This window comes from Typopeltis vanoorti, chromosome 21 (genome assembly GCF_054136105.1).
Source record: "Typopeltis vanoorti isolate ZY-2024b chromosome 21, IOZ_Tvanoo_1.0, whole genome shotgun sequence".
NCBI classification, from domain to species: Eukaryota; Metazoa; Arthropoda; class Arachnida; order Uropygi; family Thelyphonidae; genus Typopeltis; species Typopeltis vanoorti.
The window spans coordinates 90,280,363-90,304,615 of record NC_143569.1 but is presented as its reverse complement, the minus strand read 5'-3'; the positions used below and the strand labels follow the sequence as shown (position 1 = coordinate 90,304,615).

Sequence of the window (24,253 nt, the reverse complement as noted above, 5' to 3'; positions counted from 1 at the left end):
ACGTAACCACAGTTTAGGTTTCAAAGTAGCTGAGGAAATAGCTTTCTCTTCAAAATCTTCTAGAAAAAAATTAGCTAAGACTGGAGATAGAGGGCTGCCCATAGCTAAACCGCTAGTTTGTTTGTATATTTTCTCTTCGTAGCAGAAATAGCCGGAATTGATGCAGTGAGTTAGAAGAGCAAACACTTTTTTAGAAACCTTGTCCTTAAGAAGACTCAGAACTTCATCTGTAGGAACATTCGTAAACAATGATACGATGTCAAAACTCACCATTCTGTCCGAGTCTAAAAGATTCAAATTTTTTATTTTTGAGATGATCGTGGTCCGAATATATAATCGTGGTCCGATGACAGTCTGTCAGGAATGAGATAGGTGTCATCTGAGAAGACTTGCAAGGATAAACAGAACTTCCTGTGGCAATTGACTGAAACATTTAATGAAGCAGCTCCTGACCCATATCTCACCAAACTATGTGCATGAAATTGAAGAGGATTAATATTGGCAGTTGCATGCCTATACAGAATTCACTGATTTTTGTAAAGAACTGGAAAGTTCATCTGCAGTTGTGTCAGGAACACTATGACTGGACACTGGAAGATGAGAGGGAAAAAGTCATGGTACACCTTGTTCTGTACTCTGAGAGTTTGATGGGAGTCCCCCACAAAGCAATGAGCTCAGCTTACTTTTAAATACAACAAAAGGTTCTGGAGGTGGTGTCATGTGGGGTATGTTCTGTTGGTATGGAACAGGTCCCTGAATATTGTTGCTGATCAAGTCCATCCTGCAATGTTGACTTTTATCCAGCATGGACAACAATGTACTGTTCATTGTGCAAGTATTGTTCAGCAGTGGTTCAGTGAGCACGACAGTCAACTTCCACCATCTTTCCTGGCAATTACAAAGCCCGGATCTGAACCCCATTCACAATGTATGGGGCATTAGAAAAACAGATTTAGAAACAAAATCCTCTTCTGTTAAATCAATGTTCACCGGACAGTAAAAGGACTATCTGATGAACACATAGATGCAATCCAACACCTCGTGGAATCAAGGCCAAACTGCATATGTGCTGTAATTCAAACTACAGGAGGTGCAACATGGTATTAAATAAAACTTTCTAATTCAGTGGTCAGTATATGTACATATGTCTATATCTGAGTTGTAAGTCAGCACTTAGAATCAAACATAGTACAGAAAGATGGGTTGATGTTAAATCAGATGTGAGATAAGGGTGCGCATTATCTCCAGTGGTATTATTGTATGGATCACATTATGAAGGAAAGTGCCATTAAACCTGATATCAAAACTGAGATGTTAATTTCAGCTCTTTATTTAGATAGAGGTTATATTCCAAAATCAATCCAGTACAAGTCTGCATGATTCCTTAACTAAACTGATCAACTACTGTAATATATATGGATGAACATTAGCATTAAAAACACAAAAACTATGAAAACAAGCAGGAACAGTGAAAACTTCAATTGCATTCTGAATGGAGAAACTATAGAACCAGTGAAACATTTCAGCTATTTATGCACAATGTTCAGTGAAGATAGCAAATTAACAATGGTAACAGAATTAGCACAGCTAGTATAGTAGGAAGTCAAATGAAAAAATTTATATGGAATATGAGAGAAATCAAAACACTCAACTACCTATATATGAGACAGTGTTCAAACCAATTTTAACTTATGAATCTGAAATAAAACATTTGATCAAAAACTGGAGAAAATAGATATGAGAGTTCTGAGAAAGATTAGAGAGTGAACATATGGCAATGTCATATTAAGAATGAGAATATAATGAAGGAATTTGATAATAATAAATTTAGTTTAATCCTTTATCCAAGTGTGAGCAAACAAAGTTTGCGGCTGAAAGTATCTTCAGGACTGGGGTAAGGCGGTACAACACCAGGGCACTCCTTGCAAAGGTGGAGCAAGCTACCAACACTCTATCTCAGTATCTCCCATAATGCAAAACACATCTCCTTGCGGATATGTCTAATGTTATGCATTAAGGGAAGGGCCACAACCCAGACTAGTTTCGACCTTTATTGAGGTCTCCTCGGTGGGAGCCAGGCCCAAGTGGAGATACCAGGCAGAAGCATTAGCAGGTCATCTCTACCTATAGGAGTTGCCAAATGGTGTGCCACCCTTTTTTAATAAATTACTCTGGATTTAGAGAAAGATGTTGAAAGTTTATTTTTCACTTGGTTAGAGTATAATAACTTTAGTTTAATCCTTTATCCAAGTGTGAGCAAACAAAGTTTGCGCCTGAAAGTATCTTCAGGACTGGGGTAAGGTGGTACAACACAAGGAGTGCCCTGGTGTTGTACCACCTTACCCCAGTCCTGAAGATACTTTCAGGCGCAAACTTTGTTTGCTCACACTTGGATAAAGGATTAAACTAAATTTATTATACTCTAACCAAGTGAAACATAAACTTTCAACAAAAAATGAATTTGATAATGCTAGTTTTTGGGACTGTGTGTGTGAAACAGAACTAATCTCAGGTTGTATGGTCACATAAACAAAATGGGAGAGGAAAGGTTAGCAAAACAAGTTTTTTTTTTTCCAGGTTAGCAGGAAAAAAAGCCAGAAGAAGACCAGGATGTAGGTTGATTGACACAGTAAGAAGTACCTAAGAATGCTGAAATTATAGTTATGATAGCAAAATGACAGGAAGTTCGTAATGGTGTAAAGTTCCATTTAGTACTATAATTTGATGGCAAGCTTTTTTTTTTTTATGTGACTTCTACATGAAAGAGTATAAACATATAATAGGTTACTGGATGCACTAAAATATTTTTTGTTTTTTTTACATAATCTGGAAACCCTGCTCTAGAAACTAAATATAGAAATTTTCAAGTCATTTAAGTCCTGTAAATAAACAGACCATGGTCTCTCACCAGGTGATGAAATTCATCTCCCACTTAAAGACATCAACCAACATCTGTACCCATGGTGGGATTCAAACCTGCAGCTTGTTAGTTGGAAAGTGACAGTATGCTAGCCATTCAACAAGACATATATATTTTGTATATATTCATAAATATTGTGACTGTAGTCCTGAAGTTGATGATGCTGCAGAATGTCCATTAATAATCACTAATAATAATGTAAGCAATGAAACATGGTTGGTTATTGGGCAAAATCTGATATATTTATTGCTATGCAGTTTACATCATTCATTATACATTTTACATTGTATGATTACACTGTTGGATTAAACAATATCTGCAGTAATATTTTAGGTAGTTCTTTTATTATTATTTTGAATGCGACTTACTTAAGGGATGTTTTCAGTTTAATTCAGCACAATTATTTAATTTTATCAGTTTCTCAATTGAGAATATCACTAAGAATAAGATTACTTATTGTATAAATAATCCAATTTACACTAAATTAAATTCTGAATTATCATGATAACCAACCTGTACAACTGGAGCATTAGTATCCTGTGCTAAGGCTAGAAGAATGCTGACACTTGTGTTTAGATGCTGTCCGGTGCCCATACCTCCGACATAACGATGAAGACAGCCAAGGGCTAAAGAATGTCCCGTACGAGATGCAGCATCTCTAGCACTCTTCATTCTGAATAACGCAATAGGAGAGAGGAGATGCATTTGTAATTTTGTTCTAAACTGAATAATAAAAATATTAAAGCAACTTATTCAAACTAACTAGAAAGTATTAATACCAACAAACCTACTGCAGAAAGATGGTAAAATCTTATGATAAGAATAGGTACAATTAAAGACATTTTCATGCTACCATATTAATTCTTTATATATGTGTAGTTTGAAAGACTTGACAAGTTATACTTAGATAATACTTTGGCAACCTTACATTAGTAGAGAACATCATCTAATTCCTGTGGATTTTTGATGTAATCTGTAAAAATTTCAAATGTTCATCAATACCCGTTTTTTCCTATGCAGACTATCCCTTAATACACCTATACACATTTATATAGGTGTTCATTACATTGTATTAATATGAGTGAAAGACATTTAAATGTGTGAAAATATACTAAATATTTATTTGAAGATTTGCAGTGGCGAATTATTTCAATGCAGAAAGTTCAAGAACTACATTAAATAACTAAAGGAAAATAAACAAATGGAAGTATATTACCTTGGACTGAGCGATTCATGATGCTGACAAAAACTGGAGCACAGAGCAACAGGATGGGTTATACATTATCTGGAAAGAAATTCTGGGAAGAGGATTTTTCAGATAGAGACAAAGAGATGTGTGGAAGAAATAGACAGACGCATGGTAAAAAGTTAAACTAGAAAGACAGTTGAGTTGAAATGTATAAGTACTATAGTCAACTCAAATATGGTGAACTCACAGAACCAACAGGAATAGTTTGCCACAGTGGACAGTTTGCTATAATGAATTTCCTTTAGAACAGCATTATGAATGTGGGGATTTGGTCACGGCTTTTCAGTAGTTTGTAATAGTAAGAAAGGGTCAAAGCTGTATAACTGAGAGGAGACCTCCACATAGCCTTTAAAGGAATGCGGAGAACCGACCAGGGCTTCTGACCTAATGTCCAATCCTCACCTTCTCGTGGTGCACCCTGTTGGGTATCTACTTTGATACTGAACGAACGAGGATGGGCTGGCAATTTGGGATTTAGCCGACCAAATTGTATTCTTATTGGTTAAACCAAAATAAAAAATGATGGTACAACGTGACAAAATTTCATGCCGGCTGGGGCGTCGCCCGGTTAAACAAGGCCCCCGTTGTTTTCGCCAGGGAACCAGGGCGAACAGCGAAAAGTCAGCTACTGGAACAAATCTGAAAACAAACCCCAACTCAACATCACCAGAGTTAAAGATCGGTACTATCAATGTAAGAAGCCTGAATGGCAAAGAAATGGAGCTAGCTGAGGAATTAGATAAGTACCAGATCGACATAATAGGGGTGACTGAAACAAAAAAGACCAAAACTGGTGAGATCTTTCTGAGCAATAAATACAAAATGTTATATTCAGGCAATGACAATCAAGGAAAAGAAGGAGTAGCCATAGTATTCAACACAAAATACGAGGCTAATCTTCTTGAATGGCAGTCAGTCTCAAGTAGAGTAATGTGGGCAAATATGAGAATGGGGAACTGGACAATGAGACTTATTTGTGCCTATGGTCCCACAGAAGGTTCTACTAAGGTAGAAGTGGAGGAATTTTTTGCTTTAGAAAAAGCAACTGACACAATGAAAAAGGAAAAGTTGGTCCTTGTTGGGGATCTAAATAGCAGAGTAGGAAATGATTGTGAGACATACAAAAATATTTTGGGAAAATTTGGAGAAAAGAGCAAAGCTAATAATAATGGCAAATATCTGTTGGATTTCTGCTCAGGACATGGACTGGTTATTACTAACACCATGTTCCAACATAAAAATGTGCACAAATTCACATGGAGAGAAGAGGCAAGGAATAAGAAAAGTCTCATTGACTATGTTATTGTTGATAGTGATGTTTTCTCCCTGGTGCAGGACACCAGAGTGTACAGAGGATTTGAAATTGGAAGTGATCACTATTTAGTCTTGAGCAGGATAAAATTGAATTTCATATTGAAAAGAATAACATGTAAGAAAGTTTTAAAGCGAATAAAAGTTGAGCAGCTCTCAGATGTGAACTGTAGACTAAAATACAGAAATATTATTGAAAAGAAAATGAAAGAGTTTGAGAACAGGAATCAAACCTTGGAGATTCAGTGGCAAACTCTGAAGGAAACATTGATTGATTCTGCCAGAGAGGCATGTGGTGAGGTTGTGTGCAAGGATAAAAAAATCAGAACTCCCTGGTGGACACAGGAAGTTAAAGAGGCAGTGAAGGAAAAGAAGAAAGCATATCAAAAGTTCCTGTCAAATAAGGCAGCTTTTACTCTTACAGAATACAGAGACAAATGTAAGAAAGCTAAACAGTGTGTAAAACTAGCTAAACAAAAGTCATGGGAGGACTTTGGCAAGAATATAGAAAATAAATATCAAGAAGGTGGCAAAATATTCTGGAGGTTGTTGAAGAAGCTTAGGAATGGAGGAAAGAGTGCTGTAAAAGGAATTAGAGATGATAAAGGTGAAATGAAAACAGGAGAAAAAGATATCCTTGAAGTATGGAGTAATTACTTTGAAAAACTGCTAAATGAAACAAGCAGTGATGACAGCACAGTGATAAAAAACACTGACCAGGCATGCAGTCAGGAATACATATCCATACTTGAAGTAGAAAAAGCCATCAAAGGCTTGAAATGTGGAAAGGCAGCAGGAGTAGATGATATTCGACCAGAAATGCTGAAGTATGGTGGTATAAGAGTCTTACAGTGGCTGCACTGCATAGTTCAGAAAGCCTGGACAGAGGGACGAATTCCCGATGATTGGAGTAGAGCTCTCATAGTACCCATATATAAAAAGGGAAATAAAACTGAATGTGAGAATTACAGAGGTATTTCCCTACTGAGTGTTCCTGGCAAGATCTATGCAAGTATACTTGAGAAACGGTTGAGAAGAATTGTGGAAGAAAAGCTTGGTGAAGAACAAGCTGGATTCAGGCCAAATAGAGGCTGTCAGGATCAGATCTTCACTTTACGACAAATAGTCGAGAAAGCATGGGAATATAACAAAGATCTGTATTTAAGTTTTGTCGATTTGGAAAAGGCATATGACAAGGTGCCAAGAGAGAAGCTATTCAATACGCTGCAGTTATATGGTGTCAATGGGGCATTATATCAAGCAATACTTAGTCTTTATTTGAGTTGTGAGTCAGCAGTTAGAATTGAAGGAAGTACAGGAAGATGGTTTAATGTTAAATCTGGTGTGAGACAAGGATGTACATTATCCCCCCTGTTATTCATTATCTATATGGATCACATTATGAAGGAATGTGGTATTAAACCTGACATCAAAATTGGACATGTTAATGTCAGCTCTGTGCTTTATGCGGATGATGTTATACTTCTAAATAAATCCGCTACAAGTCTGCAAGATTCTCTGACTAAATTGAATAGCTGTTGTAATAGATATGGTATGAAGGTCAGCAATAAAAAGACAAAGACAATGAAAATAGGCAGAATCATTGAAAATGTCAACTGTGTTGTGAATGGAGAACCTGTGGAACAAGTAAAACATTTCAGCTACTTAGGCACAATTTTAACTGAAGATGGTAAACTAAATATAGAAATAGACAACAGAAAAAGCAAAGCTGGTATCGTGGGAAGTCAATTGAATAAATTCATATGGAATAAGAAAGAAATTAGTCGGAACACTAAATTAGCTGTATACAAGACTGTGTTCAAACCAATTTTAACTTATGGATCTGAGAGCTGGGTCAGAAGTAAAACACTTGACCAAAGACTAGAGACCGCAGATATGAGAGTCCTGAGAAAGATTAGAGGTATGAACAGATGGCATCAATGGCAATATCATATTAAAAATGAGGATATTAGGAAAGAACTTGACATTGTCAGCATCCAGGAATGCGTTAGCAGAGCTAATCTCAGATGGTATGGTCACTTAAATAGAATGGGAGAGGAAAGATTAGCAAAACAAGTGTTCTCTGCCAGGTTGGCAGGAAAACGACCCAGAGGAAGACCAAGATATAGGTGGATTGATACGGTACAAAGTGCCTTAGACGATAGAAATATAAGATCTGATAATGTTGGAGTCTTGACAAGTAACAGACTGATTTGGAGGAAAATTGTAGATAGGAAGTTAGTAATGATGTAATTTTTTCATGTAGTACTGTCATATCCTGTACACCCCTTGAGGGTACATGGCAGGAATTTGATGATGATGATGATGATTATCGTAGTGTTTGCGAGTGATAGTTGCCTATGTTAAATTGTGAATGAAGATATTTATAATTAATAATACTTCATTCATAATTAACATGACCTAGCATATCATAAGCAGGATTTATTTAAATTTATTTTGTTAGTCTCTTGCTTATAAAATGTTATTCGTGTAATCCTTTTGAGCTTTGTTAGTTAATTTTATTTATGTAATTTTAAAATATATTATAGATATGAAAAAGCTCCGTATTAAAGTGTCATTTATTTGCTTTATTCCTTTAATAATATTATAAGAAACTGTCATGTATGTAATTTTAATATATCCAGAAGATTCTTTGTGATATCATTTGATTGGTTGTTGTGAGAAAACATGCAAATTTCTCCTAGCGCGTGTTGGAGCATGAACTACTATATACGAAGGGAAAAACAAGTTTGATGTGAGCCAAAAAGTGAGAACCAGTTATTGGCAGGAAAAAGGAAGGAGTGGATATGAAAACGAAAGTAAAGAGAGAATCGAGTAGGGAAATATAGAGAATGGTAGTTGGAGACTGGAAGGGAATTTTGACGTGCCGAAAACAGAATTTAAAGGACCGGGAATCACTTAGTATTTTAACTTACCTTTTTCTGAGTTGGATTTATACCAAAACTTTCTAACGCCTAACAGTGGAATAGTGCAGGAAATAGGATAATATGTATAAGAAAAAGAAGAAATAGGTAAATGATTTAAACCAAGTGCATAAAGGTTATATTCTCCCGAGTCTATAAATCAGTTGCAGAAGTGGAAGATCCTTTTAAGTCGGTGTTATTACAAAGTAAAAGTCAGCAAGGAATTAAAAATTGTTGTTGTTAAAAAAATTGTTATGTGTTGAAGCTATATTCTGGTAAGATTACCTTTACTATACTTAGCGAGAAGTAATGAAAATTAATTCCTCTGAAAGTAAATTGTTCCTAGTTGCATTATTCAGCGAGTCAAGATTTAATATGTGATGTGCTAAGACTTTTCCCTCTTCAATGATAAATGCTATGTTATTGAATTAAGTGTTCATTAACTGAATGAGAATACTGTGAAGCTTATTTGTTGTAATTTAGGAATCTTGAACTTACATGAACTAAAATTGATTAACTGAGCCTAGAGAATTACAAATGAATGTCTAAATGTTCATGAGTTGTATTCTTCTGAATATCTTGAACTGATTTGATATTTAAAAATGTTTTGAAATGTAACCTTAATCAGAGCAGAGTTATGATATAAGTTCTTTGTAATAAGAAGGATAAGATCTGTTAAATATAATCTTTAATTATAAAGTTTAATCTCAGCTGAGTAGTATACTAGAATCTTAATGAGAGCTTTATATTCGTTCAGTCATAATTGCCCTGTTGCAATATTGTGTTATGATGTAATTTATGTGTCACTGCATTAAATAATTTTGTTTGAATTGAATCTTGTACTTGCCTGATTGTTTCATTGCACTGCTCATTAAAATAATTCAAATCTCAGCGGGAATCCTATGTCATAAAAATAAAAACCTCAGCCTAAAATCAACTTATGATAACCTGATACAGTTGAAGGTTGATTTATCTAAGTTGCTCTTGCAATTTCTAAATATGGAGTGGCACAGTATAATATAAATTTTCTTCATATTCGATTGATATATCAGCTTACAACTAGTTAAATACTAAAGAGAGAGAATCGTAAGACGATAAAACGTGATTGAGAAGTTATGATCCGACAACTGTATATATCAACCATATTACTGAAGTAATTTATAGCTAAAAAAAATACTTTTACGAGTTTATCGAAACCTTGATCCTTGTCAAAGCGTTTTAATGTTTTTCCAATTCAGTGGCTAAGTATCCTCAGAGCTGTATTTTTAAGATTAGTCAAGAAAATTAAAGGCACAATGGAAATGTTTTGTCTAACTATTCTTTTAATTGCTGTCTGTTTCACAAGTAGATGAGAAGGAAGAAAAACAAATCCTGACATTAGGCAGATAATTTAACTGAAGTCTTCACAAATGTTTCTTGTGCTTAGATGGTCTTTCCAGACAAAAGGAATTGTTTATTGAGGATAAGATTAGCTAATGATGAAATTTAATAATTATTAAACTTCTAACATGTTCCTAAAAATGCCTATCTTACAGTCTACAAATCACTTATCTGAAAGCAATGTGGAGAAACCATGCACAAGTATCAAACATTCAGGAAAATAATTTTCCTGAATGTATATGAATTCTCATAGAAAGGCTTATATGTTGGTTGCATATGATTACTAAATAACTTAAGGAATTAACAACGTATACTGGAATATAAATTAAAATAAACTTTAATATATACTTCCTATATTTTGGCAAAGTCACGTTGCCATCTTCATGGGAACATAAGATTAAGACATGTGCATGCAGGCACTAAAAACAGCACATGAGATCGAAGCTACTGTTTTTCCTAAAGTCCTGATAGTGCTCCCTAGCAGGCTATATTAGATATTCTTGGCTGTTGGGCCGAAGTTCTCAAGATGTACATCTCCCAAATTTGGGGCAGTCTCATGCATCCAAATTTATTGAGGTTTGGCATGTTTCTTAGGGCTGAGGCTGATTCTATAAATAGTCCTTCAAATAAATTTATACTTGCTGTGGTGTATTACTGTGGCTTTCTTCCACCGTATTCTGTGGCGTGTATCCAGAGCATGGTCTGCAAGCCCAGAGTGGCTGTACTGGTGAAACCGGATGTAGTCCTTGTGTTCCAAAATTCTGATATTCGCTGTCCTGTCTGTTTGGCCAAAGTAGGACAGCTTACAGCTGCAAGGGATCTGGTATACACCAGGTAGGTCTTTAGTGGAGCGGATAAGAGATGCCAATTTTCTATATGGTCTGTAACAAGAGGTCAAGTCATGTTTATTCAGGATTTTGGTAATTTTTTCTGAGGTGCCCCGGATGTAGGGAATGGTGATGGATGTAGAGTAATCTTTTTTTGTGAAGGGGGGGGGGGGCTGTGATTTACTGGTTTTAGTATTTTTTGCGGGTTGTAGCCATTGGCTGAGAAAGTGTTAAGGATGTGATTTATTAGTTCAGTGGTTAGGGCATTGTCATTTGACCAGATTAGTTTAGCTCTTTTGTATAGTGTCTTAATAACTCCATATTGTTGTGGGGGGGGGGGAGAGGATTGCTGGTGAATGTACCTGCCTGTATGGGTGGGTTTCTATAAACTGAGAAAACCAAGGTTCCATCAGGCTGATAGGTGACTAATGTGTTTAGGAAAGGGAGGCTGTTGTTTTCCTCTTTTTTCCAGGGTTAACTTGATTCTGGGGTGTTGGTTGTTTAAGTGCGTTAAGAAGTAGAGGAGTGTATCAGAGTGTATTGGATGCATGAAACTTCCCCAAATTTGGGAGACATACATCTTGAGAAATTCAGCCCAACGGCCAAGAATACCTAATATAGCCCGCTGGGAGGGACACCATCAGAACTTTAGAGAAAACAGTAGTTTCCTCGCTTCAACCTCATTTGCTGTTTTTAGTGCCTGCATGCACATGTCTTAATCTTATGTTCCCATGAAGATGGCAACTAGACATTGCCAAAATATAGGAAGTATATATTAAAGTTTATTTTAATTTATATTCCAGTATATGTTGTGAATTCCTTAAGTTATTTAGTAATCATGAATGTATATGATACCAAGATCTTAAAACTGATGTTATGCCAGTAACTAATTATAAGAAATCACTTCAATTTGGGACAGTATTATGGAAGACACGCAACTAAAAATCAGAATCTTATGAGGAGAAAAGAATCTCATAGTTTAAAAATCTCACCTATCAAAACTATGCTGAGCCATCTCTGCCACAAATCTTCCATCACCAACTACTTGAGCCATTCTTCCAAGTGCTTCTCCTGCTGCACATCTCAGAATAGGATTTGAATGATTTAGAGTACCCTACAAAAACATATGTTGGAAATATTAATATATTTGTGTAATTCCATCAACTATGATAGTTCACACCAAAAATGTGAACTTTTTTTTAATCAAAAGAAATAAAAAATGGAGGAAAACTCACATAAACTTTTTTTAATGTAGAATTTTCATCTAAGTATCACAGGCATTATCAGTACAGGATTATAGAATGGCAATTAAACAATAAACAACAATTCTAAAAAAAAGCCGCACCTGAGTAGCTAAAGTAAGATAAGAAATTATTGACCTTATTTAGATAACTTAAAAAAAATCATTATTGAAACAAGCGAACTTCTTTCAACTAGAAAGGAGGAGTGTGTAGGGGATGGGGGGGGGCATAAAGAACTGTCTAAGGATACATATAGGAAGAAAAACAGATGACAGAAAAAAAGGACAAGGAAAAAAAAGATGGCAGTGGAGGAGAGAAGGAAATGTCATGCACCCGACACAAACTACACATATGTTACAACAGATCTAATTAAAAAATTAAAATCCATGCACCCTCTAACTCCAAGGCTTTATGGGGTTCCAAAAGTTCACAAAGATGGTATTCCTTTATGCCCCATTATAGATGGCATTAACTCATCTACCTACTTATTGTCTAAGCATCTCTCTAAACTGTTACAATAACAACATATCCATAACTCAGAGAGTTATGTCTAAAATTCACAACATTTTGTGGATAAATTAAAAAACATTACTATATCTGAAAATGATCTACTTGCAAGGTTAGATGTCACTTCTCTTTTTACAAACGTTCCTGTGGTGGAAGCAACATCTTAGGCACTTTATTCCCACAAGATATAACCTCACTGTACAATGATTGCCTAAATTCAAACTATTTTTCTTGGAAGAAAACTATTTACCAACAATTAACTGGCCTGGCAATGGGTAGCCCCCTTTCACCTTGTGCTGACCTATTTATGGAGGATCTCGAAAATAAAATTCTATCTCAAATAAATCCTAAACCAATAATTTGGTGGAGATATATAGATGATATCTTCAATTGTATGGAACCACAACAAAGATGACCTAACTGAATTAAAATCAACTCCTTTCACCATTCTATTAAATTTACTCTAGAACTTGAAAAAGACAAACAACTACAGTTCTTAGACATCATAATTAAGAAGCAAGATAATAACCTTACCTATCAGTCTACAGAAAACCTACGAATACAGGACGTGATCTACATTTCAGCTCCTCACACCACATTTCTCACAAACTCAGCATAGTACACATACTAAAGAAAAGAGCTGTCTGCATTACAACAGATGAAAAGGACTTCCAAGATGAATTAACATTGATATCTAATAACCTCGCCTTGAATGGCTACCCACGAAGACTCGTCAACAAAATCCTTTTCTCTGAGCCACCACAAAGAGAACGAGAAGACACTCGATATATTACAACAATCATCATTCTGTATGTGAGCAGTATCTCAAACCACACTGTTGCATTCATATATCTCTGATATTGATATATCGAGGCAATATATTTATCTTTATCCTTTCCTACTTCAGCCGCTATATCAAATTCTATCGCATGTACCTCTTTGTTAAGTAGGTTGCGCCATTGTTACGTGATCTTCATTAATATTAATCTTAACGTTATGTCTCGCTTCTCTCATACCTTTTCTTACATAATTTAACCTTTAAGGGCCACCAAAGATTACCTATTCCCTGAATTTCATGAGTTACCCTGGTCACTCAGGCAAAATTTATTTTTTATCTGCGCCAGCCTGAGCCTTAAGGTTAGAGATAAACTCAGCCTTTAGGGTAATCATAGAATATCAGGTGCCACTAATAATGTTAATTAAATTCTTAGAAGCCTTGGGTCCTCTGGCTTATTTTATTTTATTTGCCGTCGTGCCCTACTACTTTCAATTGGGGTATTCCCACACACAATCACAGGTTCGAAATTTTATGAAGGGTCAGTCATCATGATCAGAAACACATGCAAGTAAGGAATCAAAACATTTATTAAACTCATTATATAATGCCATACAAGTTAAAGTGGTTATCAAATCTAATTTCACTCTTAAAACCATTATGCACTGACTTCAAGATGTTAGCAAATTCAATAACTCAACATATAATACATTCTTAATTACAGCTCAATTGGACATTTAGGCATTTTAGCACATAAATAATCTCTCTCGGATTAATTACGACAGAATCTCTATCTAACTGAAAGTTCTTAAAGTTCATTTCAAAAGCATAGTCATTTACATAAATCACAGTTCTTCACTCTTTCTTCCATTACAAATGTTAGGTTGCATTCTCTTAACACTGTTAGTCAATTCTCAAAAGGGGCTAGAACAAGTGAGAGTACTTATCTATTCTTTATCGGTTTTCTTCCGTCCTTCCTTCTTTGTTTTGATTCTGGTCGTCTCGATCTTATCGCCACGTGGGTTACACGTGCTTGCCTGGGCTGGGCACTATCTCTCTGCTAAGGTTTTTACGTCGATAATCTTCTCATCACGGCCTATGGTTGATCTTGCCGAAATCTGCTGCGGTGTCATGCCGGATCCTATTGTAAGTCAGCCCTCAAAATTGAGAACTGAATTGCAAGAGCTCTTGGAGCACACGAAGAGAAATGCAGGAACAAGAAAAAACGGGAGTGATTTACTTCCGTGTCATGGGTTTTATTCGCTCCCCTAGAGCGCCACCTTTCCGAGTTTGAATTTTTCTTATCGTCTCACCCATTGGTGACTTCACCGATCAACATACTGGACTTCTTGTTTCTGGTAATGTATGCGTCATGATGTCTTTTTAGATGTGATGTCCGAGGGTGCTTACGCTGCTCTGATAGTATTAGGGCGATCTTTGCCATATGTTGCTGAATAATACGCATTCTTTCATTTACAATATTTCACTAATGATTTCTCTCATATCTGCCCTTTTTTGCTGACTTACATTCATGCTAGACATATAGATACATTAATTTAACTTTGCATAATTCACAGTTTATCATACAAGATGTTGTTACAAAAAAAAAAAAAAAAAAAAAAAAAAAAAAAAACATAGTTACACTGCGCTAAAAGATAAGTATGCATATATATTTTTTGTTAATTGTTACATTCTGGAATGGTGACGTCATGTAAAATTTGAATTCGCCTATTTCAGATCTAACAACACAAAATAAGAGTGACTACTAAGATCTCCAAAAGATACCCATCCTTTCTATAAGTATGCTGGAGTCTATCACATGCTCGTGTGGTTCAAGTTATATCGTCCGGACTTCGAGATTAGACAGAAGGAACACGTTGGTTATGTTAAAAACAACAAACAAGACATATCAGGCCTGTCATCACATTTCTCCATAACAAACCACATCAGTGAGTGGGACAAAAGTTGTACCCCTTGCATAGAAAAAGACTACCACTCTCGAATGTTTAAAGAAGCAGTCACAGTAGCATGCACTACAGATAACCTTAACAGGAACCAAGGTTTAATACTTCCAGAGATTTGGAAAACCCTAATTAGATCTCTGAACACACAAGAAATGAACTTTAATGGTAACTATAGAACGTTCCTTAGCAACAACTAGTAAATCATGTACACGGGATACGTGTATTATTCACGTTCAATGCTATTTTAGTTTGTAACTATAATTTTTAGTACAGTTAAGATCTATTTTGTCATATGTTTTAACCACAGTGCTTGTACCCTGACGATGCCAACAGCTTCAGTTTGGTGAAACTAGTCGGTATTAAAATACTTATCCGTTTACACTTGATCAATGTTCCCAAATAGTTATTTACATAAATAATAGTAATTCAGTATATGGTAGAATTTTTTTTTATTGCAAATTTGGATTTAGCACAATGAAATCCAATAATTATTTGAATTAGTTAGACAGAAATGTTTGTTTCAATTTGTTGAAATCAAGAAAGGAGCAGTTAATGGTATTCAATATTAAGCTTAAAGATAAACTGCTTGAACAGACAATTTCAAGTAGAGTGGAAGAGAAACAAATTTCAAAACAGGAAAACAGAACTTCTTGTAGATATAAAATATAAATTAAAGATGATAAGAAATTATAATCTTGGTTATCCAGTCCTATGACTTCAGGCACAAACTTTGCTTGCTTACACTTGGATAAAGGATTAAACCAAGAATATAATTTCTTGGCATCTTTAATTTATAATATAACCAAGTGGAAAAACTTCCAACATCTATCTCTAATACAGTGTATTCTTGTAGATAGGTGTATATGTTGGTTACTCAAAACTATTAATTTTTCAGGAAATAATAATGTATGCTAATTATTAATTATAAAAGACCAATTAATACTTTCCTATAATTTGACAATGTTACATGCCATCAACAGAGATTAAAAAAAAAAAAAAAAAAAAAAAAGATATGTCCATGCAGACACTAACATTGGGCAAATGAGGCTGAAGAAAGGCAACAGAAGTCAGGCCTAGAGTCCTGACTTCTAGTGGGCTAAATTGAGTAATCTTGGCTGTTGGACTGATGTACTTAGATGTATGCTTCCCAAATCTGGGACAGTCTTATGCACCCAAATTTGTTGAGGTTTGGAAAGTTTTTCAGGGATGAGGCAGATTTGAGGAATAGTCTTTCATAGAAAAAAAAAACAGAACACAGAAAATAGAACAATGAGATTGTGTAATTCTGAGTGAAATCATGGAGCCAAAGCTGTATATTCTGGATTTTGCTGAAAAGAAGTAATAATGTCATTTCTATTATTAAGTCCCTCTGGGGAGTCAGGGACTCAAAGGAGACCATACTATCTGCACCAGCTGTCATACCTAATCAAAAGTAATATAAAAAGGGAGGAAAACTTATGTAAAAAGCTTATTTAATGTAAAAATTTTGCCTAAGTGTCAAAGGCATCGTCAGTACAGGAACACAGAATAGGAATTAAACAATAACAGAAAAATTCTGAAAATAAAAAGGAATAATGTCAACCACCATGTAGCTAATTTAGATAACTAAATTTTCATAACTAAAAAAATGATATAACACACACACGCACACACACAAAGTTAGGAAAGAATAGGATTTAAAAAGTACAATCCAGGAACAGGACATAAAAAAACCTATACCTGAATTGCTCAGATGACAAAAAGTACTATCTCCAATAAAGGGGATAGACAGACCATCAAGATCAGTTTAAGTAGGACAACGAAGTAAAGTTTCACACATTTCTTTACAAAGATGTTTCATAAGCAAAAAATATCTATGAAGTGTTCTTGTCTTGTTCCAATAAACTATCTTTTGTGCAGCCTAGTACATTTTTTTTATATATATATATATTTATTTCTGATAAAGATGATATTGGAATTATGAAATATAGATTATAAGAAGAGATCAAGGCCTACGAACTTCTGAAAGGGTATTACATGATATCGGTAGATGAAGTTTTACATTATAGCCCGGAGGTCTCTGAAAATATTTAATGTTATAACATCAGCAATGAAACTAAAAAAAAAACAAAAAAAACTCAAACTGACCACATGCATTCATGAAGATAATCAGTTACATAAATAGTTATGAGATGTATGTTTTCATTCTTCCACTGGTTTTGAGTTATATACAATATAACAGAAAACAGCAGTCTCTAACAGATTCCGAAACAAGAGAGAGAGAGAAAGAGAGGGAGAGATGATTAAATATAAATAACTATTATTATAATAGTACCACAAACAAATATAGAATGCTATAATAAGTAAAGAAACTTGAAGGATATAGTAATTTTAATCATACCAAGATCAACCTCACAGCAGCTTTGCGAATATCTTCAAGTCCAAGTCCAGACTTTGTATCTACCAATGCCTGCATACAAAATAAAAATATTTATACATATCTATAAGCACAAAATTCTTCAAATATAAAATTTCATATAAATTCATTTTTGTGCAGCAAAAACTTAGCAAAACTTACAAATGACTACATATCTTGCACAGGATCATTATTCTCTGCACAAACAGCTCTCGCATTAACACAGACACCAGCCAGTGCCCACTCATGCAGATGCTACCTACAGAAACCGGAGTTATTGTAGGTATGTATGTCACTTCCAAGTTGGATAGGTGCATTTTCAAACAGTTTATACAGCATGTTGTAACTTTTTTGGTAGAACTATCTTGGTGATGTTGAAAATCCCAAATGCAATTTGAACTGATTTCAAGTTTTTATATATCGAGAGAGAGATCTTTATATTTTCTTAGAAAATTTGCTTTACATAAATCATTTGCTTTCTGTAACCCAGGCATGGGCAACTTTCCTAGTTCGGGGGAAAAATTACCATTCTGTCTCCGAATCAAGGGCCAGACCAAATTATTTAAAAAAATAAATTAATATTAAATGAATTAAAACAAGTTGCTACTTCATATTTCATTTATTTATAATATAATGCTTTAGTATAAAGCTCTACATAAATTTTATAATATAATGAATGAATGACATAACAATTTAATGTGAAGATTGGCCTTATACTTCAACTACGAGACTATCAATATTGACGTTTAATATATTACTTAAGGATAATCGCATAGAATTTTCGAGGTTTTTGTCCGTTATTCTTGTCCGAATTTTTGATTTATTGTATTTTATCCTCGAAAAAACTGTTCACACATATATGTGCTGCCAAAAAGACAAATGATCTTTCTTAAAAAGACACGTAAATTTGTATATTTTTCTTCCACCAAATAAAATTTATAAAAATCCGTCAAAGCAATGTTGTTAAATTGTGATTTTAGCACTAAATCCACCTGAAACTCAATAAGTTCCATCCGTAAGTTTTCTGGCACATTATTTACATCAGCATCCATCGGACGAGCAAATATAGTGAATGTGGAGTCTGTTTTTGAAGTCGGCAAACCTTGAATCGAAATTGCTCTATTAGTGCCTTCAGTTCATCTCCATAACAATTATAAGGGATAGAATGAAAGCCAAAAGGCTATTTTTCTGGCAACCTTAATAATAATGAAGGGGATACAAATCCTTTGATGTTTATCTGCCAGTAAGCGAAACTCTAAGAACTAGGACTAAGATCTATGAGTTTCATACTGAAAAACTATCGGCAAATCCAAGTGTAAATAACCACTTGGTAGTACAACACGAAGGCAACTCGTATCAAAGGTGGAGCAAGCTCCCTCACTATCCTTGATATTTTCTCACAATGTAAAAACACAGCCCCTAGGGGATGTGTTTTTCCAGGTCTACCTACTCACTGATGAGACCTCAAAAAAGGTTGAAACTGGTCTGGGTAGTGACCTCTCCTCATAATGTAATTACAGTATTACATCCCCTAGGGACTGTGTTTTTACATTGTGAGAAAATATCAAGGATAGTGAGGGAGCTTGCTCCACCTTTGATACGAGTTTCCTTGGTGTTGTACTACCAAGTGGTTACTTACACTTGGATTTGCCAATAGTTTTTCGGTATGAAACTCATAGATCTTAGTCCTAGTTCTTAGAGTTTCGCTTACTGGCAGATAAACATCAAAGGATTTGTATCCCCTTCATTATTATAAGGGATATTTTTATGAATTGCTAGAGTAGGAAAATGATAACAATTTTTAGCTCTTATCTGACTTTCCAACAATCTTAGTTTATTACAAAAAGCTTTGACATGTCCATGTAGTTCACAAACCAATCTTTGTTTTTGCAATTTAAGATTCAGTTTGTTTAGGTATCTGGTGACATCTACAAGGAATGCTAAATCACACGCTCACTCATCATCTTTTACTTGGTTAATTGTGTTTCCTTTTACGTCCATAAAATCTGCAATGTCTTGTCTCAGATCATAAAATCGTTTTAACATTTTACCTTTACTCAACCACTTCACTTCACAATAATAAGACACATCTTCATAATCCAAAAATAGGTCTGACAAATACTCCTTAAATTGGCAGTGATTAAGTGCATGTGACTTAATAAAAGTTAATACCGGCTACTACAACTTCCATAACATTTGTGAATTTAATCGATTTTGAACACAGATTTTGTTGGTGGATAATGCAATGAAAATTTGTTAAATTTTCTGGATGGATCTGTAGTTCTATTGCTCTTTCATGAACTATTCCAATAAATCCCTTCTGTGCACCAACCATTGCAGGGGCTCCATCACTGCATATGCCAGATAGTGAACTCCATTTAAGCCTAAATCTCTCAAAAACTGTGTTGACTGTTTCAAATATATCTTCACTGGCAGTTGTTCTTTTTAACGGTCGAAGCACCAATAATTCTTCTGTGATGTTGAAATCCACATCAACCCCTTGAATAAATATTGCTAGTTGTGCTGTATTGAAGGCATCAGTGCTGTCATTCAAAGCAATTAAAAATGCTTCCAATTTAGCAATCTTCTCTTTAAAATTTTTTTGATTTTTTTGATAAATTTTTTTTTTGAAAATTTCTATCCGTCAGACAACAGTACGTCTCGACAAACGAATATTCTCAAAGTCTTTTTTCTTTTCAGGACATATTATACTTGCAACATCCAGCAGACATTCTTTGATAAATTCTCCTTCACCAAATGACTTAGAATGTTTAGCGATTTTTTTCGCTTACCACAAAGCTGTGGTGCTGCATTCTTTGCTTGATGAACATTTGCTGCTGGGTATCCAAGTTCTTCTTCAACTTCTGTATTTCATCTTTTCATAGTTGTCCATCAATTTTTGGGTGATCCGCATGTCTCGAAGTAAAGTGTCTCTTCAAGTTGTATTCTTTGTTGACTGATACGGATTCGTTGCACAGCAAACCATTATTCAGAATAAAATAATAATCCTCCGTCCAGTTGTCTTGAAATTGACGATTCTCTGCATCTACTTTTCTTTTTTTTTTGCAATAACCCTTACATTGTCCCAAATTTATAAGCGATATTCAGAACTGTCAAACAAAACTGTCTTCTACACCGCAGGCACTGAACAGAACACAACATCAATGCAGGTACCAAACAGAACATCAATGCAGGCACTGAACAAAGCACAACACCAATGCAAGTATCAAACTGACATGTTGTAACACGTTCACACATGCCGCTAGTCAAAGTGAGAAAGAGACCTTGGTTGGAGAAAACATGCGTGTTTTGCAAGTCATATGACTTCAGCTTAATGTGAGTTAGTAGAACACACCATGTTTTCTCCCACCATGAATCAGACAAACTTCACAGAAATAGATTAGGGCCGGATCCGGCCTGCGAGTTGCCTACATGTGCTGAAACCAATGGCTGGAATGTAAACAGGGTATACTACATTTTTTTGGCAACCTAAAATTTGAAAGAGGATGTTAGGACAAACATATTTAGTTAAATAGTGTTTGGTGTTACAAACTATTTTGCTTCTGTGCATACAGCATAGTATGTGTAGGAGGCAATTGTTTTCCATTACGTTGCAACATTTTGATCCAACTGTCTCTAATTACACTAATCATCACTAAACACATTATATATACAGAGTGTTTCAAAAGAAACACCCTGTATATATATATAATGTATTGGTGTTCAAAGTTTCACTTTGAACACCAACAGAAGGTAAATAGTGATAGATGAACAATTTTTATTACTGTGCAAATGAAGTGTAACGCTTGAGGTTTTAACACAGACAGTTACAGTTCGATATGACTGCCTCCAATAATTCTGCAGACATCACATCTGTAATCAATTTCCTGCCACATGCTGCAGAGCATATCTGGCATAACTTCAGCAATGGAGTTAGCAATTCTAGAATGCAGCTCATTCAAATTGAGAGAAGCAATAGGCTTCTAGAATTCTGCCACCAATTTCATCTGATAATCACCAACACTTGGTTTGAGGTACCAAAGAGAAGTTTGAAAAATGCGAGGGGATATAGGAAGGTATCAAATAGATTATATTATAACAAGAAAGAGATATAAAAATCAAGTAAAATTATGCAAATGTTACCCTGGAGCAGATGCAGACAGTGATCACAATTTTGTTTCATTGAAATGTAGTTTGAAATTCAAAAAGCTATCAGAATCAAGGAAAAGTCTCAAATGGAATATAGATAACCTGAAAATAGAGGGAAAACCATAGGATCTATAAAGAGAGGACTGATGAAAGCGCTAGAATGGGGGAAAGCAGAAAGATAAACACAAAAGGAAAGTGGACCCGTTTTAAGGACACAGTCATCAAGGCAGCCAAGACTGCATAGAACATGCAGATCAACAAAAAAGCATTGAATCACTGAAGAGATTCTAAACCTAACAGATGAAAAAGAAAATACAAAAAACTTCTCCACATGAAAATAGGAAAAAATATAAACAACTAAAATATATGATAAATAGAAAATGAAAAGAAGCAAAAGTACAATCGTATAGAGAGAAGTGCAAAGAAATAGAAGAATTTATCCAAGACTGGAAGAATTGATAGAGCATATAAAATTATAAAAGGCATGAGCTAGCAGAAGGAAAAAAGTACAGTTATTAAAAATAAACATGTGAACATTTTTATAGATAAAAAATTTCTGATAGAAGGAGTACCTAAAAGAACTCTATAAAAGGAAAGACCTAGACAATGGGGCCCATAGAAGATAAAACAAAGCTTGATGAAGGAGAAATTAAATGGGCACTAAATGAACTGTCTTCTAGCAAGGCACCAGGCATTGTTAATATTATGTCCTAATTAATAAAATATTCAAGAAATATAACTAAATTATATTTATCCAAGATCATAAAGGATATACAATGCTTGGAAAGAAATCAACAGACACCATAGTGTGAGGAACAAACGGCAATGATGCCCACCTTAATAAGATGTAGGACCTACTTTTGCTGTGATGACTGCAGCAATCCCACGGGACATATTTTCCACAAGCATACAATAACAATCAATGGGAATTTTGGCCCCCTATAGGCATGCAAGGTGGTCATAGACAGTTGTAGGACAGATGTCTCTTGATTCCAGTTCATCCCATAGATGTTCAGTAGAATTGAGATCAGGGCTCTGTGGAGGCCAGTCAGGTGTGGTGATATTCATGTCCAGAAACCACACAGTACAGCAGCAGCAGCTTTATGAAATGATGTGTTGTCCTGCTGTAAGAGGCAATGGTCAGTTCCATAGAAATGCCACACAGTAGGAAGTATTGCATCATCCAGAATGTTCAGATATCTTTTGGGGTACATGGTTCATGGCACCACAAACAGAGGTTCGAGGCCAAACCAGGATCATACCATCACACCGCCACCTCTGAATTTCATAGTTGGAGTTATGCACTCTGGTAAGAAACATTCACTGGGCATCTACTATACCCATCCATCTGCTTGGTAGAGAGTATAGAGTGATTCATCGCTCCATAACACAGCTTTCGAAGTTCCAATGTACATGCTCTTTGCGCCACTGAAGACGCTGCATGTTGGTTCGGGTAATGTGGAGCGTAGATATTGCAGTCCTACCATGGAAACCCCCATGTTATGGGACTTGGTTCTGATTGTTTTTGTGCAGATTTGTATTCCAGTTAATGCCCAGAACTCTGCATTCAATTTATTGGTAGGCGAATGATTGTTTTAACTTTCCAAGTTTCCACGTCCCACTGAAGATGCTGCATGTTGGTTCAGGTAATGTGCATATTGGTAATGTTCAGGCTTGCATATTGCAGTCCTACCATGGAAACCCATGTAGTGGGTCTCAGTTCTAATTGTTGTTGTGCGGATTTGTGTTCCAGTTGATGCCTGGAGCTCTGCAGTCAATTATCGGCCAGCGAATGATGGTTCTTACATATTATCCTACACAACACTCTATGGTCATGTTCGGTGAGTGTGGTGGGTCAGCACTTATAGTTGACTTCCCACTCTTCCATCTCAGTGTGGTTTCACTGATTGTTGACCTGGGATAGTCCAATTTGCCAAACAGATAGGCCTGTAACATGACATTCTATCATAATGTCTCTTTCAAACTCTGTCAGTTCACTTCTTGCAGCCATTTCGCACAGACACAGTTACAATGACTTGGGAGCATCAGATTCCTCCAATTTATACTGACTACAAACATGTGACTCATTACATAGCACAACGCACCTTGTTCATGGAGGATCCACTGACTTCTTTCAAGCAGCATATATGAAACTGGAATCATTCCTAAAGACTTTAAACAACACTCTGTCATTTCCATTCTTAAAATAAATAATACAGACAAGTGTGAAAATCATCAAAAATAAGCCTAATATCACATACTTCAAAAATAATACTAAAAGTTATAGAAAAAAGATAAACAAATAAGGCCAAACAATATATCAGTTTGGGTTCAGGAAACAAGGGAGACAAGAGATGTAATCCTAGCACTTAGAACAATTACAGAAAGAAAATTTGAGAAGAATAAAAATACTCTGATGGTTTTCCTTGACCTATAGGAAAACCTTTGAGAGTGTTCACTAGAACCAAATTTTCAAATCTTAAAAACAATAAAAGGTAGATAGGAGAGATAAAAGGCTCATGTTTAATCTCTATAAGCACCAAGAAGCCCACATAGAAACAATAAAGAGCAAAACAAAAACAGCAAGGATATGTAAAGGTGTAAGACAAGG

The 24,253-nt window shown here is 35.2% G+C and overlaps 1 protein-coding gene across 4 annotated transcripts in view; it reads right to left on the bottom strand.

Moving 5' to 3' along the window:
* LOC150095098 (HEAT repeat-containing protein 5B) overlaps nt 1-24,253 on the bottom strand; it is a 665,516-nt gene that overhangs the window by 309,335 nt on the left and 331,928 nt on the right. For all 4 annotated transcript variants that reach the window (XM_090410861.1, XM_090410863.1, XM_090410862.1 and 1 more), the window contains 3 exons: nt 17,479-17,547; nt 11,604-11,725; nt 3,434-3,593 (listed from right to left, as the gene is read on the bottom strand). In XM_090410861.1, coding sequence (XP_090266987.1) covers nt 3,434-3,593; nt 11,604-11,725; nt 17,479-17,547 — 351 coding nt within the window. The remainder of the gene's footprint in view (nt 1-3,433; nt 3,594-11,603; nt 11,726-17,478; nt 17,548-24,253) is intronic.